The 18,970-nt window shown below is 39.8% G+C and overlaps 1 protein-coding gene across 1 annotated transcript in view; it reads left to right on the top strand.

The window, feature by feature from the left end:
• si:dkey-16j16.4 overlaps positions 1 to 17,620 on the top strand; it is a 49,773-nt gene extending 32,153 nt beyond the window's left edge. The window contains exons 5-6 of the mRNA XM_017690766.2: positions 1,506 to 1,559; positions 13,174 to 17,620. Coding sequence (XP_017546255.1) covers positions 1,506 to 1,559; positions 13,174 to 13,299 — 180 coding nt within the window. The 3' untranslated portion in view covers positions 13,300 to 17,620. The remainder of the gene's footprint in view (positions 1 to 1,505; positions 1,560 to 13,173) is intronic.
• Positions 17,621 to 18,970: the final 1,350 nt, after the last annotated feature.

Below are 18,970 nucleotides of genomic sequence, written 5' to 3'. Positions count from 1 at the left end.
AACTAATTATCATGTGTCACTTAAACACTGTTGACCTAAATCTATTAGAATATAATATTAAATTATAATGTATACAATCATACCAGCCAGTGTTATTGATTATCTGAATTTGTAGCCTCTTCAATTTGGCATTGGCCATAAAATTGGGTCTACTGTTGGCTAAATTTGTACATTTATACACAAAACATCATCAGCATCAAAATTACAAAATGGGAAATGCATCCAAGCTGAACCTTTTCCATGAAGATGGCATAACACACACACACACCCACACACACACACACACACTCACACACACACACACCCACACACACACTCACACACACACCCACACCCACACACCCACACCCACACACACACACTTCATATGAAAAAACTTCATATGAAAGTACTGATGAGAAAAAGAAAAATTAGAGCAAGATATCAACAAAAAACAAAGTTGCTAAGAATACTACAGTATTTATTATTTTAAGATTATTTTAAGATTAAATGACCCTTATCAGTCCCACAGTGGGGAAATTTCACCTCCGCATTTAACCTCTTATGCTCATGGGTATATTTTGGTTTTCCATTTGAATTCACATGACCAAATCATAAGGCAAATTATTCAGCAACTGCATGAAATAAATATAAAATGTTTAATTTATTTTTTGGATTTAAGATTAACAGAATGTGTTTTATGATCACACATATTGCTATATGCTTACAGTTTACTGCTGAAAGATAAAAATCTTAGATGCTCTTTGTATTATTTTATAAAAAATCATTTTTACAGAGTAAATCACTGAAGAGACGCCACCTGTTTATAGTTTATAGCCCAGATTTATGGAAAAATGGTCGACTTTCAGTAGCCAAAAAAAAAGTGAATTCAGCTTCTTATATAATATAATATAATATGAAAGTTATGAAGAATATGACAAAGTGCATTTTGGAACCACCGGTGGTTCTGAGGAGTTTAAAAGGTTAACCCCTGTGTGCAGTGAAACAATTCACACACATTAAGGGGCAGTGAGCACGCTTGCCCGGAGCGGTGGGCAGCCCTATCCGCAGTGCCCAGGGAGCAGTTGGGGGTTAGGTGCCTTGCGCAAGGGCACTTTAGTCATGTGCTGTCGGCTCAGGGGATCAAACCAGAAACCTTCTGGTCACAGGGCTGGTTCCCTAACCACCAGCCCCAAAATGCTTATTCTTGCCATGGCATCGTAGTCTGCTCTTCTTGAGAAAAGAAAGAGAATCTTTGAGTTTCTGATGTTTATTTAAATAAGAAAAAGTTGAGAACGTACAGTGATGTTAGTCAATAGAGCACTATTTGACAAACTATTGGAGAGGTTTCAGTTTTGGCCATGAATAATATCCTTTCAAAACACTTCAGCCAGGCTCTGATGTGCAGTCCAAGTCAAAACACTGATGTTCACAATGGCTTGTGTGAGAGAATAGTGAACTGTCAACATGGCAATGATAGACTTGGACCTCAATTTCAATATGTTTGTATTGGTTTTGTGTTCCAGAAAATGCTCCTGAAAAAAAACTGCGGTGGGAAAACAAGGACTATAAAGATCCGGGTGAGTGTACCTCTGAAGCATAAACATGTTCACTCATACATACAAACTACCTTGGCTGCAGACTTCTAATAATATTAAGTTAGGAATGATTTTCCAGCCTAATAACATAGTCATATGACATCATGCTGTTCAGACTGTAGAGTCTCCCTCCACAGCAGGCCAGAAAGTAACTGGAAGTGTTTATATTGCATTTCATGAGGCAATTTAATCTCTTTTAAACTCAGAAAATCCAAACAGATGTATCTTGGGTGAAAAATGTTTGATTGTAGTCTTTTATTTATTTTTTTCAGAAATGGCTTTTAGTGGTTAATGTGGTTATTTGTAAAACAGCTCTGAGTTGGAATTGTTAGCTGAGTACTAAAGTCAGAACACACTCACTGACCCTGAGAACTGTGGTAGAGGAAACAGTCTTTCTGTAGCACAGCCTGCACTAGTCCAGAAGGAGCGAGCTGGGTGTTGATGGTGTGTGACGTCACTATCAGCCTGGCACCAACCAGCTCCTCCTGCTGCCCACCAAGCATGGCACAGGAATAGGTGCGCACATGGGTGACCGGGAGGCTGCAGATCAGGTTGCTGGAGGCAGAGGGATGAGTCAGAAACACACACACACACACACACACACACACACACACACACACACACACACACACACACACATACATATACAGAACTGTAAAAGTCAGATATCACCCACAGTTATTTAATGTAAAGTCACAATGGCTATGTACACATGTACATTATGTGTTTATCAGTAGATATTTCTGTAAAGATTAGATTAGTTAATCCACTTGCAAAATGGAGGGGAAAATCAAAGGAACATAAGGGACATATAAATGGTATGTTACTGTAATAAAATACATCACATTATATTTTCTGAGCATACCCTGGACATCATCATTGTATAAAGAACACTGAACAACTGCATGTTTCATTAAAAGACAGTATACGTATTCCTATTTAATTAGATATATTGCAGCATACTAGGCAAATCATAATTTTAATTGTAATTTTTTAAAAGCTGTTAAATGTGGTGAATTATGTCAGTTGCAGCTTAGAAAGGCTCATAGAATCAAATTATTGTGATATATACTGTGTATCGTGTAAATATCTTCAAGTATCGTTATTTTAGATTTTTCCTATTTAACCCACCCCTACTTAAAGCTTTCATCTTTGAGAGAGAGGGGAAAATCGAGCTCCACTATTGCATCAAATCTGAAAAAATCCACAGGTGTTTTGGTCCATCCTTCCACTGTGAGAAGACGACTCAGTACAGTGGGTTTGAAAGGATGTGTTCGGTATCTGTCGTCTAAGGAGCCACCCCAGAGTCCTGACCTCAACATGAATGAATGTGTGTGGAAATACTTTGATTGTCAGGAGCAGAAAATGCAAACCTAAGACTGAACTTTGGAGATGTAAAAAAAAAAAAAACGATCCCAGCAGATTTCCTTTTTCCTTGAAAAACTGAGACCAAGTCTCCCGAAAAGAATGGACACAATAAAGGCAAAAGATAAAAATGCCAAGTACTGATAGACTCAATATTAAATTTATTTTTGGAGGCTTTTGCGTTATTTCCATTTCCAGTCTTTATTCCTGAAGATTACACATAAATAACTCGTACTTCATTTTTAACCTTCTACATTTTTTTTTTGCACATTTCCTCCTCAATTTAGTTATATCCAATTCCACCCAGTCACATGACTCCACCAGCACTAGGAGGGTGAAGCCAGCTATTGTATCTTTTCAAACTACTCCTAACACAACCTCATTGGAGGTTGAACACGCTTGGAGGAGAACACTAACTGCCAGTTCTGTTATGCCAGCCAACAGACACCTGCGCTGGCTAGCATCGAGCTGAGTGTTGGGGGAGAGGGAGGGTCATCCTACCCACCTGGAGAGAGCAAGGCCAGTCGTGCTCTCTTGGACTCCCAGCCACGGATGGAAATTAAATAAATGAAGGGTGGTATCAACCTTTTGCTGTACTGCTGAAACTTAATCTCAGTAACCAAATCTTGGTAATCTTGTTTTTAGCTTTACTTTAGTCTTGAGTCTTAAAACATGAGATGTGGAACTTTCTTTTTTTTTTTTTTAAAGCACTTTAGCCAGTCAAAACTAAAACCCCCGTTGACCCCTCTCCTTCACTGGTCTTTAATCATTTTTCTGAGTTTTTTAATCAGTTTATAATCATTTTTATTTTAATCACGAAAATACACACACACACACACACACACACACACACACACACACACACACACTTTTCATCTGGATCACAAACACACTTTTGTCAACAAGGGCCAAATAAACAGCCTCTCCCATTTTGACAATGCTGTTATTACTATAATGAAGGACTCAGCCCTTCCTTTGAATGTCTGCATTTCCACTTTGAGTTCCTCTGAACTCACAGCCATTATGTGTTCTGTTAATCGGCTTAAAACATGATTGTTGTGTAATAGCCTTTCTCCAATGCACATCCAAGAACCTCCATTTCATCTACAAGGGATTGAATATCCTCTTTATTCGATTAAGGTGAAGAGGAGAAGAGGAACGAGTGATGGAGAGAGCCCTAGTGTGTGCGTGGATGTGTGTGTGTGTGTGTGTTGGGATGAAGTCATTTTCCATTTATAGAGTGCCTGCTGTTGCAGGTTCTGTGATCTATATTCATGGAGAGAAACATGGAGAGATAGATGTTCATTATCCTTCTTTCCTTTGCCTTGTTGTTTTCTGTCAACTCTCTGTGTATCTTCACTGTTCTCTTAGTGTCCCTGAATCTAGTTGTAAACTGATCCTATATTGAAAACCATAGAGTTTGGGAATGTTTTTTATAAATAAGGTGGACAAAGTTCTCTCACTTTAGTCCCATCCTGTCTGTCTGTTAGTTCAAGCCTCACTCACTGTGAACTGGCCTTGTTCATTTTGTGTCCCCCGACCTCTTTACATGCTGAAGATGGGCCCCTCGCTCCTGCTGTCTATCGTTTAGTATCTCTCTTTTTCCTGGCTGTGCTCCAGGTGAAACTTGGAGGAGGGGGGGTGTAGTTACCAGGGGGCCCGTTAGAGGAGCGATTGTCATGGGGGCAGAGAGAGAGAGAGTGTGTAGTGGGAGTTGTGAGGTTGAGGGCTGAGGATCAAGAGGGAGATGAAGAAAGGGAAGGAGGGAGGGAGGAAAAGAGGAGTCATCAGTGGCTGAAACCAGAGCAGACAAACAAACTTTCCTTCAGTGCTCAGGCTGGATCCAGGCTTGTTGTCAAAGCAGATGTGAAGGTGGAGAGGTTAGCATGTTCCCATGAACAAAACTGTAGAATCAGATGTTGTTGCAAAGGTATCTTCTGTGGTTTGTGTCGCATATCTCTGGGGAAAGAAATACTGTAGCTAGATTACCATTGACTAGAGAGCACATTTCGAATGCTCACAATATGGGGTGATGCTTCTTATTCACCCAAACATGTGCTGAATGAGTAGTTGCTGGTTCCTTCACTGAACGACTACAATCCAAACTTTTGTCAATGCAGGAAAACTCACTTATTAAGATTTCAGCATGTCAAATCTGCATGTTTTTATATGGTGTCCAAATCAGATCTAAGGTTACATTCATGCTACCAGGTTGAAATGGCAAAAATCTAATTTTTTTTGCCTTAAAATGAGACAAATCTGAGAAATGTTTTCCTTTTCCCTGAAGATTACACATAAATAATCTGTACTGAGTGACATTATGTATGTATGTATGTATGTATGTATGTATGCATGTATATATGTGTGTGTGTGTGTCTGTGTGTGTGTGTCCTTACCAATTTAGTCATATCTAGTTTTACCCACTAGTTAGGAGGCCCCTAATCACATGATACCACCAGCACTAGGAGTAAGCCAAACACAGGCTTCCGCTTAGTCATGTGAAGCCAGCCATTGTATCTTTTCGTACTGCTACGTCATTGGACAGCTGAATGTGCTTGGAGGAGAGCACTAACTGCCAGTTCTTTTACATCAGCTACAGAGAGCGAGGTCAGTCGTGCTCAGTTGGACTCCTGGCCACAGATGAATAACTTGTACATAATGGCCATTTTAACTGGAAATGAAATAAATGCTGAGTGGTCTCTGACTATTGCTGTACTGTACCTTAATCTCAGTTACAGAATCACAGCATTCAAGCTTTCAGTGACACAAATCAGTTTTTTTGGGGTTTTTTTTTTGCCAAAGGCTACATTCACATTACCAGGTTGATGTTTTTTTGCCTTAAAGTGACACAAACCTTTTTTCCCTTAAGATTACACATAAATAACCTGTACTAAATGGCTTTTTAACATTTTAAATAGCCAAGCTGTGTGGAGACACAAATCTGATCTAAGCCACTTTTATGTGTGGTCCCAGATCAGATACGCTCAGTTCGGACTTTTACTGCACAGGTACCATTATTTATTTGTTAATGTGACAGCAGCACCTAACCCGGTTAAAAAGCCTCGCATCTGATGCTTCTTTACAATCATCTAACTCTAGTAATGAACAGCTGAGAGCTGTTCAGAGCACATGGTCTTTGTGACACAGGCTTGTGGTGCTGGTTAGTTTATTCTTTACGAAAGTGGTTCATTCATGTGACGTTATTGACGTTATTGATTAGCATATGCGCATGCAGGTTGTTTCAGGAAACGGGCCATTCACGTTAAGATTAGAGTCACTTACCTATACAAATGTGGAAGATCTGATCTGATGTTTTCAGAGCTGTGTGAATGCACCAACCTGATTATTTCAAATTAGAGCTGAGCTACTTTCATATGTGGTCCCAGATCAGATACATATACAATTCATATCAGTGTGACCTTAATGAGAACCATAGTATTGTCCTGCATGTTTATGTATACACATATTACTGTCATGCCGTTATGGCAGAGGTTGAGTTTTTTGCCAGTAAACACAGCAAAGGCATTGAAACTGGGCATTTTCTCCCTCTCCTCCCGTGATAAACAGCCGAGAGCTGTTCTAAGCTATTGACCTATGCGATTAAGGCATGTGTTGCTAGTATGGTCATTTCTTTTTGTTACTGTTGTTCATAACACAAGAAAGAGTTAATGAAATCCATCATTTGATTTGATAGAGAATGATGTCTTGTTTCAGTATATTTTCTTGATATAAGTGGGTGAAAATGTACTGTATGTCCATTTTCCATGTTCTGTTTATTAAAGAATTATAAGAATTATAATCTAGCCACAAGCCATGATACTGTAATATAATATGCTGTGATATAATTTGATGCGATGTATGTTGTATTGTTACACCTCTAGATATTATTATTTGGGATTTGTTCAAGGGCAAAGACAGATATGGGCAGAGGTGAAGCCAGAAGGGGGCAGAGGTGGCACTGGCTACCCCTGAAACCTGATTACCCACCCCTGGGTGCCTTTGTCACATAACTGTCTGATAAGAATGCTTCCAAAATGCTCCCACTCAACTGTCAGAACGAAGTTCAGTGCACGACTTTACTCACAGTCAGACACCAGCAGAGAGAGACGCAAAAGTGAGCTCTTCAGAGCTGCATGTCTTCCCTGTATATCCGCAGCTAGCTAGCATGATCTTTCTCACGTACATTTCCAGGAACCCTGATGAAGTATTTCCCTCAGTAACGTTATTCTGATTTCTCTCACTATTGTCAACAACCCAGTTAAGACACGTTCTTTGCCTCAATGTCAATGAAAAAGTGAGCAAACTGAAGAGCCTAGATGCAAGTAAAGCTTAGGTACTCTGTCAGTATAGAGGCATCAATTTTCAAAGGCTTATCCAAACCGATGCCTGATTTTATTTTTATAGCTCTGTGAAGGCAGTGAATATGTGAGAGTGATGACACAGAAGTTGGCATCTTGTAGGTTTTTATGTTCCATCTTAAATGGTGCGACAGTTGCTTTGCTGTACAGGTGCCAGAATGTAACTGCTGCACCATTTAAGGAGGAGTGGAAAATTAGTAAGGTCTCTCAGTGTTTTACTACTCTATCTCTATACTGTGTGTAAAAAAAAAGAAAAACAAACCAAAAAATCTAACAAACCAACCAAACAAACAAACAAACAAAAAAAAACACTTTTGTGGAATTACCCATTCATCCATTGTCAGAAATTGTAGCTCTTTTCTGGGTCATTGTCTTAATACATTCTTTGGTCATTTTATAAAGTCTTAGAATCATCACTAAATATGTGCACATATGTGAACCATCAAGGCAGAAAGATCGGATTGGTACAAAAAATCAGCACTGAGTAATCAAGCTTGTAATATGAATGTAGCCAAAGACTAATGAGTGGTGCATCATAGATTCACAATTCGTGTTATATATGTTTGCAAATTTTACTGCTGGCTGCTCTTTTCAATCAGGTGATGTAACAACAAAACGCTTTATGTAATGGTGCTGCCTGCAAAGAATGCAATTTTATGCATATAGTATGAGTACATATTTTTAATACTCACCGGTACCGAGTCCAATACCATACTGAGTAACCTTCTTTGAATGAAGTAGTTGTTATTGTCAGTGAGTGTAATATATTGCGATTTTAGAAATATTGTTCTTTGGTCACTCACACCGTTGATTTGAAGGGACCACTGGACACAGTCCAACTATAAACTCACACTGTACAAAACCACTCCATCCATGCTCTATTTAATGCAGAGGTACAGGAACAATTTGAAATAAAGCTTTTTCATTGAAAACGGCATGCTATGCTCCGAGTACTGAGCAAACCTGCTAAGTAACTAAGCAGCGCTGCTAATGCTGCACAAAAGCTAAAAGTAGATGGCAATGTACTCAGTAGAAGAACAGTCTCTCTATAGCCTATTTTACAGAAAAATTACAAGGCGAAATGTTTGAAGTGACTGATGATTTTGTGTCCAACTGACAGAGTCAGTATCACTTCTCTGTGTAAGCAGAGCCTCGTTCTTTGCGTTTGTTCATTAGTGTACACTCTGCTTATGTCATAGCTGAGTATGAGTAAATGAGCGTGGTATCGGCCTGATACACAATAACAGTATCGGTATCGATGCATAAAGTGCCGAAGACACAAATTGTGTTACGTGATGCCAAATTAAAGTGTACTTACATTATTTATTGAATGCAAAAAATGTTTCCAGTTATGCACATCACACATTTCAAAGGCTAATTATAAAATCCTGCCATGAAAACCTGCCTCATGTCAAAAGCCAGACCAGACATTAGGTTCTCGCAGTTTCTTGTTGCTACAGCTGTGCACAGTTTTCCATAAAGCTCAAGTAGCAGTATAAGCGAATGCAGTTTGAAACCTTTCTGCTGTCGGGGATATAACGAAGGAATTAGCTTAAAATGTTTTATGTCACACTTTGGTGCCTGCAGCTAAAGGGGAACAGAGTTATGTGGTACAGCAATGAAAATGTATACCTCCCCATACATTTCAACATTACGTGTTGATCTGGTCCCATAGAGGGGGATGGAAAACCTCAAACAGAGCAGTTATATGACAGGAAAGAGTTTGGCTCTGTGTTGGGCCTGTTCAGCTCATTTTTCTAATGCTAGTCTTTTTTAGCTTGGGCCAGGCTGTAGCACTCATATGTGAAACACGTTAACTTTTGCTTTCGTTCATCTGGACTGGAACCTGATCCTCCCCCGCTTCTCTTCTTCTCTGTAGCCCTGTAATGTGGCAAGGAGACGCTTAAGGGCTGTTTAAGACAAGGTTCAGTGATTTAATACACTAAACTCAGCATGCAGATGTAATGTATTATATATTGTGTCACACTTTCCAGGTTTTCCAGGGACAGTTTTGAGTAAGGAGAATGAGGAAAGCTGATATTTCATCTTGGATGTAGAATGATAAAGCCTTTTGTATGATTTCATTCATTCATTCAGACTGAGTGGGCTTATAACATTGTCCTCTGACTGGGGGGCTCTGAATCAGATGCAGTGATTTAGCTTTTACCATGACAACACTGCAGTCATAGCCTGTAGAGGTTCAGATCTTTGATGCAGTCAGGATCAGTGCTATGATGCAAGCTTCCTGTCTTGCAGTAACCCCCTGCTGACGTTATTTCATGTGAAGCATGGCTGATTGGTAATTTTTTATGCTTAGTTTTAGTATTTAATGCTGACCACCAGTTAGGGCTCCTCCAGTCACACGATACCACCAGTGCTAGGAGGGCGAACGCGAACACAAGCTTCCTCAGAGTCATGTGAAGCCAGCCTCCACATCTTTTCAAACTGCTAATAACACATCGTGGAGGAGAACACTCCCCATCAGTTCTGTTATGTCAGCTAACAGATGCATATGCTGGCTATCGTCGGTCTGAGTGACCCACCCGGCCACAGATCTCCTGATGATGGGGCCAACTCTAAGATGGTAGAGCTGCCTCTTTTTAAACGAGGGTCACAAATGTTTTCTGTGGTCAGCACTAAATACAAATATGCATATACACCGATCAGGCATAACATTGTGACCGCCCCGTTGTTTCTATTATCCATTGTATCATTTATGGGGGTCCTGACCACTGAAGAACAGGGTAAAAGGGGGCTAACAAAGTATAAGAGAAACAGATGGACTACAGTCTGTAATTGTAGAACTACAAAGTGCAGCTATACAGTAAGTGGAGCTGATAAAATGGACAATGAGCGTAGAAACAAGGAGGTGGTCATAGTGTTATGCCTGATCAGTGTATAATTATTTTTTTTGGCAATGTGATTCACACTTACATTTTACATAAGGTTCTAGAAAATAAACTTTGATCTAACATTTATATTACGTTCTTTAAACTTTAAAGAGCCCATTTCATGCAATTTTCCTCATCTTTTATTTTTCCCTGAGGTCCACTTCTGAATTTTTTGTGCTTTTATGTTCCAAATTATTCATTTTTTAAGCTCACCAATTTTATACCTTTTATGCTTTTTTTAGATGAAGTACCTTTAAGACCAATATATGTAAGTGATGTCTATTCTTACTGGCTGCCTTGTGTTGTGCGTTCCAAAGTCAGCTTGAATGATTTCCCTTATTCTCTTGTAGACGCAATGTGTATGTAGTATGTATGTGTGCTGATTTTGTATCACACCAGTTTGTCAGATTAACCTGTGGTAACAAGCAATTAAGCTAGTTTTATTCAACTCAAAAATGACTTTGACTGAAAGAATCCTTCAATCAAAGTATTTAGGTTATTTACAGTGTGTGGACTGGGAAGTGAATGAAAATTCTGAAGTGTGAATAATGTTTTATATTTTGTTTTACTACATAACTCTTATTTTAAAAAAAGTTATTTTCCCCTAATATAGCCCCTTAAAAAAGGTCCTTCATACTCACCCACCTGATTTACAAACATGGTTCCTTAAAGAACCGTCCCTTGAAAATTCTTTAAGGAATCCAAAAGTGAATCTTTAAGGGTGTCACTCCAAACAACCTTTGGAGTGCTAGATCCTGTTTTGAAAGAAGAAATGTGAACTAACTGAGGCTTTTTTACAGCTAGATAGATTATAGAGGCACCAGCCATGGGGGAATTAACCACATCTGTGCTGTGAAGACCCCAGCCCATCCCCGGTCTCTCTGCGATCAAAACCTTATCCATGGGGGCCACTTCTGATTGCAGAGAATACACACATACACACATAACCCCCAATCTCCCACTCCAAGCGGGGCTGGAGAAAGTGCTGCATCACTGCCAAATCACACAAAACCATTTCCTGTAAGGCAGGGAAGTGGCTTAGAGCTGCTAATTTTAGAAGCAGCCCCTTGGCCATGGAAAGAAGGAGCAAGATTTCTGTATTAGGCTGCCATGCTCAGATGAAATACTTTCATTTAGAATACACAAAAATGCTAGTGTACTTTTCATTGATGTGGTTGGCAAAATGGTTTTATGGCATGCTTCGTTTACATGCAGTGAATGCTTTGCAGTTCAGTATAGCAGGGGGTGTCGTTTCTGTTCGACTCTATCTGCCTGCTTCCGCTCAGCAATGGCAGTTTGTCCTCGGCTGGGTCTAATCCCTCCTCAGCTGTTCATGAATTCCTGCTGGTAATATAAACAACACTGGAAAGAAGTTTCATATAATTCAATTTAGTCCGTCTAATTAATGATTTGTCGGTGTAATAACACTAAGCAGGAGATCACTATTCAGCTGAACTGGACAATAAGACCTAAGCATGGGATCCCATCCATTAGCTAAATACTAAATATAGTCATGTGGAAAAGTTGGGGTGCCCCTGACTAAACTCCATGTAGAGCACACGTCTGCACATTTTAATGCACTTGATGCAATTGTTGTTTATTTACTGAATTTAACATATTTTAGGGAAACATAAAATACAAAATGTGGCCTGTGCAAAAGTTATGGCATATATATTTTATGTATATTTTTCCCAATATATTAAACTCAGCAAATATATAGAAATTCTGGACTAACATTTGCAGGAAATTGCCATATTTAAGTTTATTTCCTGTAGAGGATGTTCTATCTCATTCACGTTTTTTGAAAATGAACAAAAACTTAATTTGACTGAGAGAGTTTAAACTTTAACATAAGACAGAATGAAGCAACATTCACAGATTACTTTTCTAAGTAATGATCTCAGGGATGTGGCATGTGTTCCTCAGTCTAGTTAGGCAAGTTGTTTGTGCAGGTGGTGCGGAAGAAAAAATCAAGGAAATATAAGGCCGTGGCCTTCATGCCAGGCTGTGTGAATGGTGGGCTTTGCTGTAAGGTAACTTTAGTTCATAAAGAAAATCCATAAAGAACCCAGGAACCCAGTACAGGCCACATTACCAATGTTTTCCACATGCAGATCCAGTTGCTACAAATTAGGTAGGTAACTAATATTTGGCAGCACCTAAATGTTGAACATTTGTGATGTTGGCAGCATATTAAAATTGTATGAGAGGACTTTGCCGTTATGTATTTAAATCTTTTGAATGGAGATGAAAACATGCTGTTTTGCACAGCATGCGTCATCCAAGAACACTGAGTGATGAACACTTATTAGCAGTCATCAGCTGCCTAACCCCTACAGAACAAGCGTCCAGTCTTATGGTCATATGGTAAAAGGAATGGTTTGGCAAAACATCAGCTTTGCACAGTTTTCCCACTTAGACAAGCTGTAGTAGATCAGCCGAGACATGTTTGATACCAAAATTTTGCTTCTTTAGTTTAGAACTGGAGCTAAAAGGCTAGTGATGCTAACAAACACTACAAATCAGTAGTCACCCAAACATTTTCTGTAAATATATTCTCAAAACCTTTCTCAAGCCACATCCAGGTCTTCATTAAGGTCGTGCAGACTTGGTTTTATTTCTTCAAAAAAGAAACAGATCTAGATGTGGTTTGGGTTGGTGGTCGTTTTGGGGATGTACAATATTTACAGAAAAGAATTTGGTAACTTTTAGTGTTTGTTCAACGTTAGCCCCGTAACTTCAGCGCTAAACTAATGAATCAAAATCTAGACACCAAACACGCTTTGTCTGGCTACATCTAGGCGACGTGGAAAAATGTAAACTTTTTTTTCCATTCCTTTAAAAGCAGGTTAGTCCTTTCTGTTTTAAGCTAGTCAGGATCATGGAGGAGAATATAAGCATTTCAAGTTCCTTGAAAAGTGTTGCTGCTTTTTACCATCTGCTGAGCTTTAATGTATCCTTCATCTTCTTTTTCTTCCACAGAATTTGAGCAGCAGTCGTCACTCCCCCAGATACTCCTATGACCCGTCCATCTTTGCCTTCCGGTCTCTGAGCACAGCAACCCCATGCAGCCCCCTGCTCTCCAACGAGGAACCTCCGTGTGCATGAGGGGAAACGACTGGAACTTTTCAGAGACTAAACAACAGAGTTTGTTGGACCAATATTTCCTTCATTAGGACAAAAGACAATGTTCTTGTCTTGTTATTTTGCAGGAATTTAGCCTGAACAAAGTCCCTCTGTTGATAAAACAGGAAGTCTAGACAGAATGGCAGAATGTACAGGAGGATCAGGGAGTTGGGCGACATTTTCTTGTGCTATCTCTCCCTCTCTGTCTCTCTGACCCGATCTCAGGAAATCCCTTTGATACTTGCTACAATGACAAGGCCATAGCCACTGTAGTGAACTGCAAACAACAGAGCCACAATCTAAAGCTGCATTTGACAGCTACAGATGGGAGAAACCAGCATAATTTGTTCAGTGGTTCTTAGATAATGCCTCATAACTGGCCACCTCTTGATGTTTCAGGTATGTACTTGTTCCATTGCAGTTTTGGGCATGTGCATCAACACTGTTTGGAGATCATGTAGAGCAGTGGTCACAAACCCTGGTCCTGCAGATTTACCTTCTTGTAGAGTCTAGTTCCAGTCACAATCTGCTACACCTGCTCCAGCTAATTAACTTACTTAGAAATCTGCGAATCAGAAGCATTAGTGACGGCTAAGGAGGGGTAGCACGGCAGATGCAGGTTAGAACTAAACTCTTCCGGAAAGATCTCCAGGAAGAGGGTTGGCGACCGCTGTTGTAGAGGGTCTAAACCAGGGGCGCCCAATCCTGGTCCTGGAGATCTAGCACACTGCAGTGTTTAGCTCCAAACCTAATCTATCAGACCTGATCCAGGTAATCAAGGCTCTCCAGGGTGGTAGATCTCCAGGACCAGGATTGAGCACCCCGGTCTGAACCAAGAGCATCAGTTGTGATGGGAAAGAGAGACAATCTATTACATTTCTGAGTGATTTTTAAAAAAAAATTTTTTAACTTGAGAGGTATTACCAACAGAGTGACCAGAGGCCAGGTTTCCAACATTAGGAGGAATTTGGTAATAACTCCAGATAAGATTTCATACTATTTAGGTTTGGTCAGCAGTCTAATTATTAAATCAGTAATGATTTATATAACCGGTTGTGTGATTTAAAGACTGAAATTACCTGGTGACTGCTCTAGTGCTTGTCTAATGTGTACTGTACTTTGACAATACGTATGTAGACAAAATAATGAAGAATCATGGTACTAGTCCAGACTTAGACTTAGCATTAAGCATGCAAATCTGTTGAACAGTCGCACGTTTGACAGCTGTTTCATCAGACAGCGTATACAGTGTGATGTGCCTAAACTATGCTCCTTTGCCACGTTTGATTGTTTTGGGTCATGTGCAGTTAAGTACCAAAGTAAGTCATTTTCATGATGTTTCATTTTAAACTCCATATGGTTTAAGTCGCTTTCACCATCCTGACCACACCCTTCCATTTGTTTTGGTAAAAACAAATAGAATGTTGAATATAAAACATGGAAGACATGTTAATGTGTGCAGTATATCACATAAGTAATCACATTGTGTAAGATAGGTTTTGATTAACTATGTACTGTATTCAACAGCATACCTAGCCTTTCGCTGAATGTAGCCTACACTTGTAGGGGTCGAAGCATAGGATAACTACAAGGAACTATTTTTTTTTTTGGAGTTGTTATGGGTTCTACAGGTTCCACATCAGATATATCCGTGTGAAAGAAATATTATATGCACCTTTGGTTTGGACAGAACAGACATGTTTGTAACATGTGAAAAGCCACTCGTCCTCTTCCCACTGTTCCACTGAGAGAAATAAACATCTCTTGGCTCCAACAGTGTGGACTTTGTAACACTTACTTTCACTCAAGATTACATTTTTTGCCTGTAACACCATTTCTTGAATTGTTTTTCATGCTAACACGACCCTGAGATCTCTTTACCCTCATTTTGTAACTGGAGTAATGCCTCTTAAGCTGGAAAGCCTGGCATGCATGTCAGTAGAGATGCAGTTGTGTCTGATTTGAGCTCCATGTGTGAGCCTTGTGTTCCAGCTAAGGGAGTTGAGGCAGCGGCCACCGTGTCCCTCAATGTTTGGCTCAGGATCTACAGCCAAAGACCCCACAGAACATGTCCTGAGGGGAGCACGCATCTAGGATCTGGCCAAACTGAAGCTTGGGCTGGGTCAACATACCACTTCCTCATTGATCTTGCTTGGTAATGACGCTGTCTCATTGTAACCAGGCAGTAAAAAGAACTGCTCACAGACTGTTTATAGGAAATCAAGACTATTGATAGGGCATCTGCCCTGTCTTAAACTCTTCCGGGAAGGTTTTACAGTAGATTTTGGAACATTGCTGTGAGGATTTGATTGTACTTAGCTTGACGAGCATTAGCGACGTCAGGTACTGATGTTGGACAATCGGTTCTGGATCACAACCGTTGCTCTAACTCATCACAAAGGTATTGGATGGAGCTTGATCGCTTCATAGAATACGGTGCATCACAGCCAAACAATGGGACTTTTATTCCTCTAGCTGACATTCGGCATGACCTTAGGCTCATGTGCAGCTGCCCCAGAGTGTCTCATCTTCTATTAGCAGCGCTTTTTAAAGGAGCTGTCCTTCTGTCCATCTATGCATCTATATATAAAAATTTGTCTGGATACTTTTGGATATAGTATGTATACGTCCAAAAGTATCCAGACAAATTTTGAATGAGTAAACTCAGTGCTTGTATATGAGGGTGATCATACATTCTTTTTCCACAACTTGTCCTCTGTATGGGATCTAATAAACTTGTCTGGACAAAAAATCCTAACTTGCCCAAAATGTGTGGAATTTGGCTTCCATGGTAGGATTTGCCCCATGCCACTCTGTAATGTGTAATGTCCTCTTTTTTGAAATCCAAAATATGGTCATCCTATTTTATAACAGAGAGATATTACTTGTACTGGTACTGAAATAAAGTGTCTAGATGTGCAAGATGTGCGACTAGGTGTGCAGAAGTTCAACATGTACAATAAGGTGTGCATAGTTCCGTAGTCCAGGTGCTCCATAGAAAAGCTCCGCTTTTAGAATGGGATGCTTTTGAGCAGCCGGACATGAGCCTAAGGTCGCCATGCCCAGCGTTAGCCAGAGGTGTATATGGATCTTTCTACCAAATTGGTTCAAAGTCAGAGCTGAAAACACATTTTAGACTTTTAACTGACTTGAACTTTAGACTACAGTCTTTTTGCTTTGAGTGACCCCATACCTTGTTATATTAACAGCCAGCAACTTTTTTTTTTTATTAAAACACAAGTTTACTTAACAGCAGAAAATATGTTTCAGAAATGACCATTCTTAATGTTTCACACTGATTTCCAGACTTTGGGACACATTTACTTCAAATCAAAGGGATCTAACTGCTCACCATGTGGCCATGAGGGACAGGGATGCAGTCTCACTTCCATTTCTGAATTGCAGAGGCGTGGCCAAAATAAGGCTCTGCCTATGGACTGAACTGTATGTTTCAGTAGTGGCATGAAAATTTGGTAAAACTTTTTTAAATTGAGCTGTTCTTTATATAAAAGTCAACTCTAAAATAAATAAATAAATAAAAAACATTAAAAAATGAAAGTATTATATCAAGTTGAAATTTAGGTGCTAAGATTTGGGACAGACACTTCACAACAGAAAGTACCCTATAAATGATCCTGTTGACATTAATATTAATGCATTGAGTTTAAATATCTAATGTCTAAATATTTCACTCTTTTCTTAAATAGGCATTTTTACTGTGGTCCTGCAGTTTGAACTAAATGGGTAGAATAATCCATATAAGACAGAAGGATTGATGGACAGGTGGGACAGACAGGCAGACGCTTTTTAATCTTGGAAGGCAACTGTAAACATCACAAGAGCTACAAAAAAAAGACTGTGAACTCCATTATTAATAACAACGATACATAGAAGAGAAAGAACAACGATGGGAATGGGCAACAAAGTATTCATCAGTATTTTGTAGCTCCAGCTCTAACCTCACGCTGCTTTTTGGCCCTTTTATGTCTTTTTAAATGATCTAAGGAGCTGTTTCCTGTATATTCCTTATTGCTGTCTACAAATGATCATTAGTGACTGGATTTTTCTTTTATAAACATTTCCTAACATTGTCCCACAAGTTTAACAATGGGATGTAGACCTAGGGATGTCCTTTGGTGATGTCATGACCTAAATTTCCTCCACCTCAAACCACTCCCTTACTGGAAATGCCATTTTTCTTTGTCTTGATGCAATATGCAGTCTTTTGTTTTTGTAGCTTACCATCTAACAGAAGGGACAGATCTGTTTAAACACATTAAAACAGTTGCTAAACATCAACGTATATCTGATGTGCATCTGAGCAGTTCTTTTTGACTGACAATGTCTGTATTGTTTATCCTGAGAATGTTAGTTTGATTTCTTTGTCTATATACCTGCATGACAATGAGAGTGTACAGTATGAAAATGACAGTGCGCGTGTTTGTTTTTCCTTCCACGTCTGTGTGGATGGTAATAAGCCTGAGTCTGCCAGCAGTGTAAGTTCCATACCCTCCCTAGAGCCTCACGCTGGTTTTAGCGTGGGCCGGTTCCTCAGGCCTGCCCATGCCAGATCCCAAACCAGGCGATGAGCTCTGTGTCTGTGTGTGTGTGAAAGAGAGAGTGAGCCGAGGCTGACGTCAGAGCTCCGCAGCAGCGAGGGGCTTGAGGGAAAACAGCCAGGACTGGCACAATTAAGGTGGGTGGGTGATGCATGATTAAAAGATACTCTTGAAGAATGCGCTTACACAAAGCATCGTCTGAAGATGGAAAAACAGTTATTTTAGTGAAGGATGCTCATCCACTCCTGTCCTCACTATTAGAAAATAAGAACGTTATTTAAGCCCTTAAGTTCATTCCAGAAACAGTTGCACAATGAAATAGCAAATTTGGCCTCTGTAATTGTGGAATTATTGTAGAAGGCTTTGAACAACCTATGTGGTTATGAGTGCACCAGTGGAGCACCGCTGTCCTGAGTGTTTTGACATGAAATGCTCCGTTCTAGAGAAGCCTACAGTGTGTTCATAATGGTGGTAATGGGATCATTTGTCTCTCAAAGCTTCTTCAAGTAACATCATTACATGAAATGGTCATCAATAAACTGCCAGCAGGTTTCTCTATAATGAACCATCTCACATCAAACCAGTCTGAATATAACAGCCACTGAATTTTGCTTACAGTTTTGAAACATTGGTGGATTTCTTGATAATGTGACAAATCTGTTGTGTTTTCAGTGCATAAACATTTAGAGAAGGCTCAGGTATTCACCAAAGTGTTTTGCATGAATCCTACGAGGCTAATATAACTCAGGACTAAACGGCCTCTCCCAATCCGGTCCCTCCCAACTAAAACTATATATATTACATAGCACCCCTCGCTATGAAGTCACCCTTGCAGCTGTGGAGGGCTCTCCTGATGAAGGGTAAGGGTATGAATACACATGTAAACTGTGGGACACCATTGTAGGAGGAAGCTGCTCTCTCTGTGGCTACGGATTGATGCTTTTCTCATTGAGCTGTGTTGTCATCATGGATTGCATTAGCACTTCACCATGCTTAAAAGCAGCAAGGAGAGCTTACAGAAGAAAACCCCTACAACCTTGATGAAACTGGATGTCTGAGATTTGGAGGAAGGTTTTATGGATGGATGAGTACAT

Source organism: Pygocentrus nattereri, chromosome 10 (assembly GCF_015220715.1).
Source record: "Pygocentrus nattereri isolate fPygNat1 chromosome 10, fPygNat1.pri, whole genome shotgun sequence".
NCBI classification, from domain to species: Eukaryota; Metazoa; Chordata; class Actinopteri; order Characiformes; family Serrasalmidae; genus Pygocentrus; species Pygocentrus nattereri.
The sequence above is the reverse complement of the archived record's forward strand: the minus strand, read 5'-3'. Positions and strand labels throughout refer to the sequence as shown.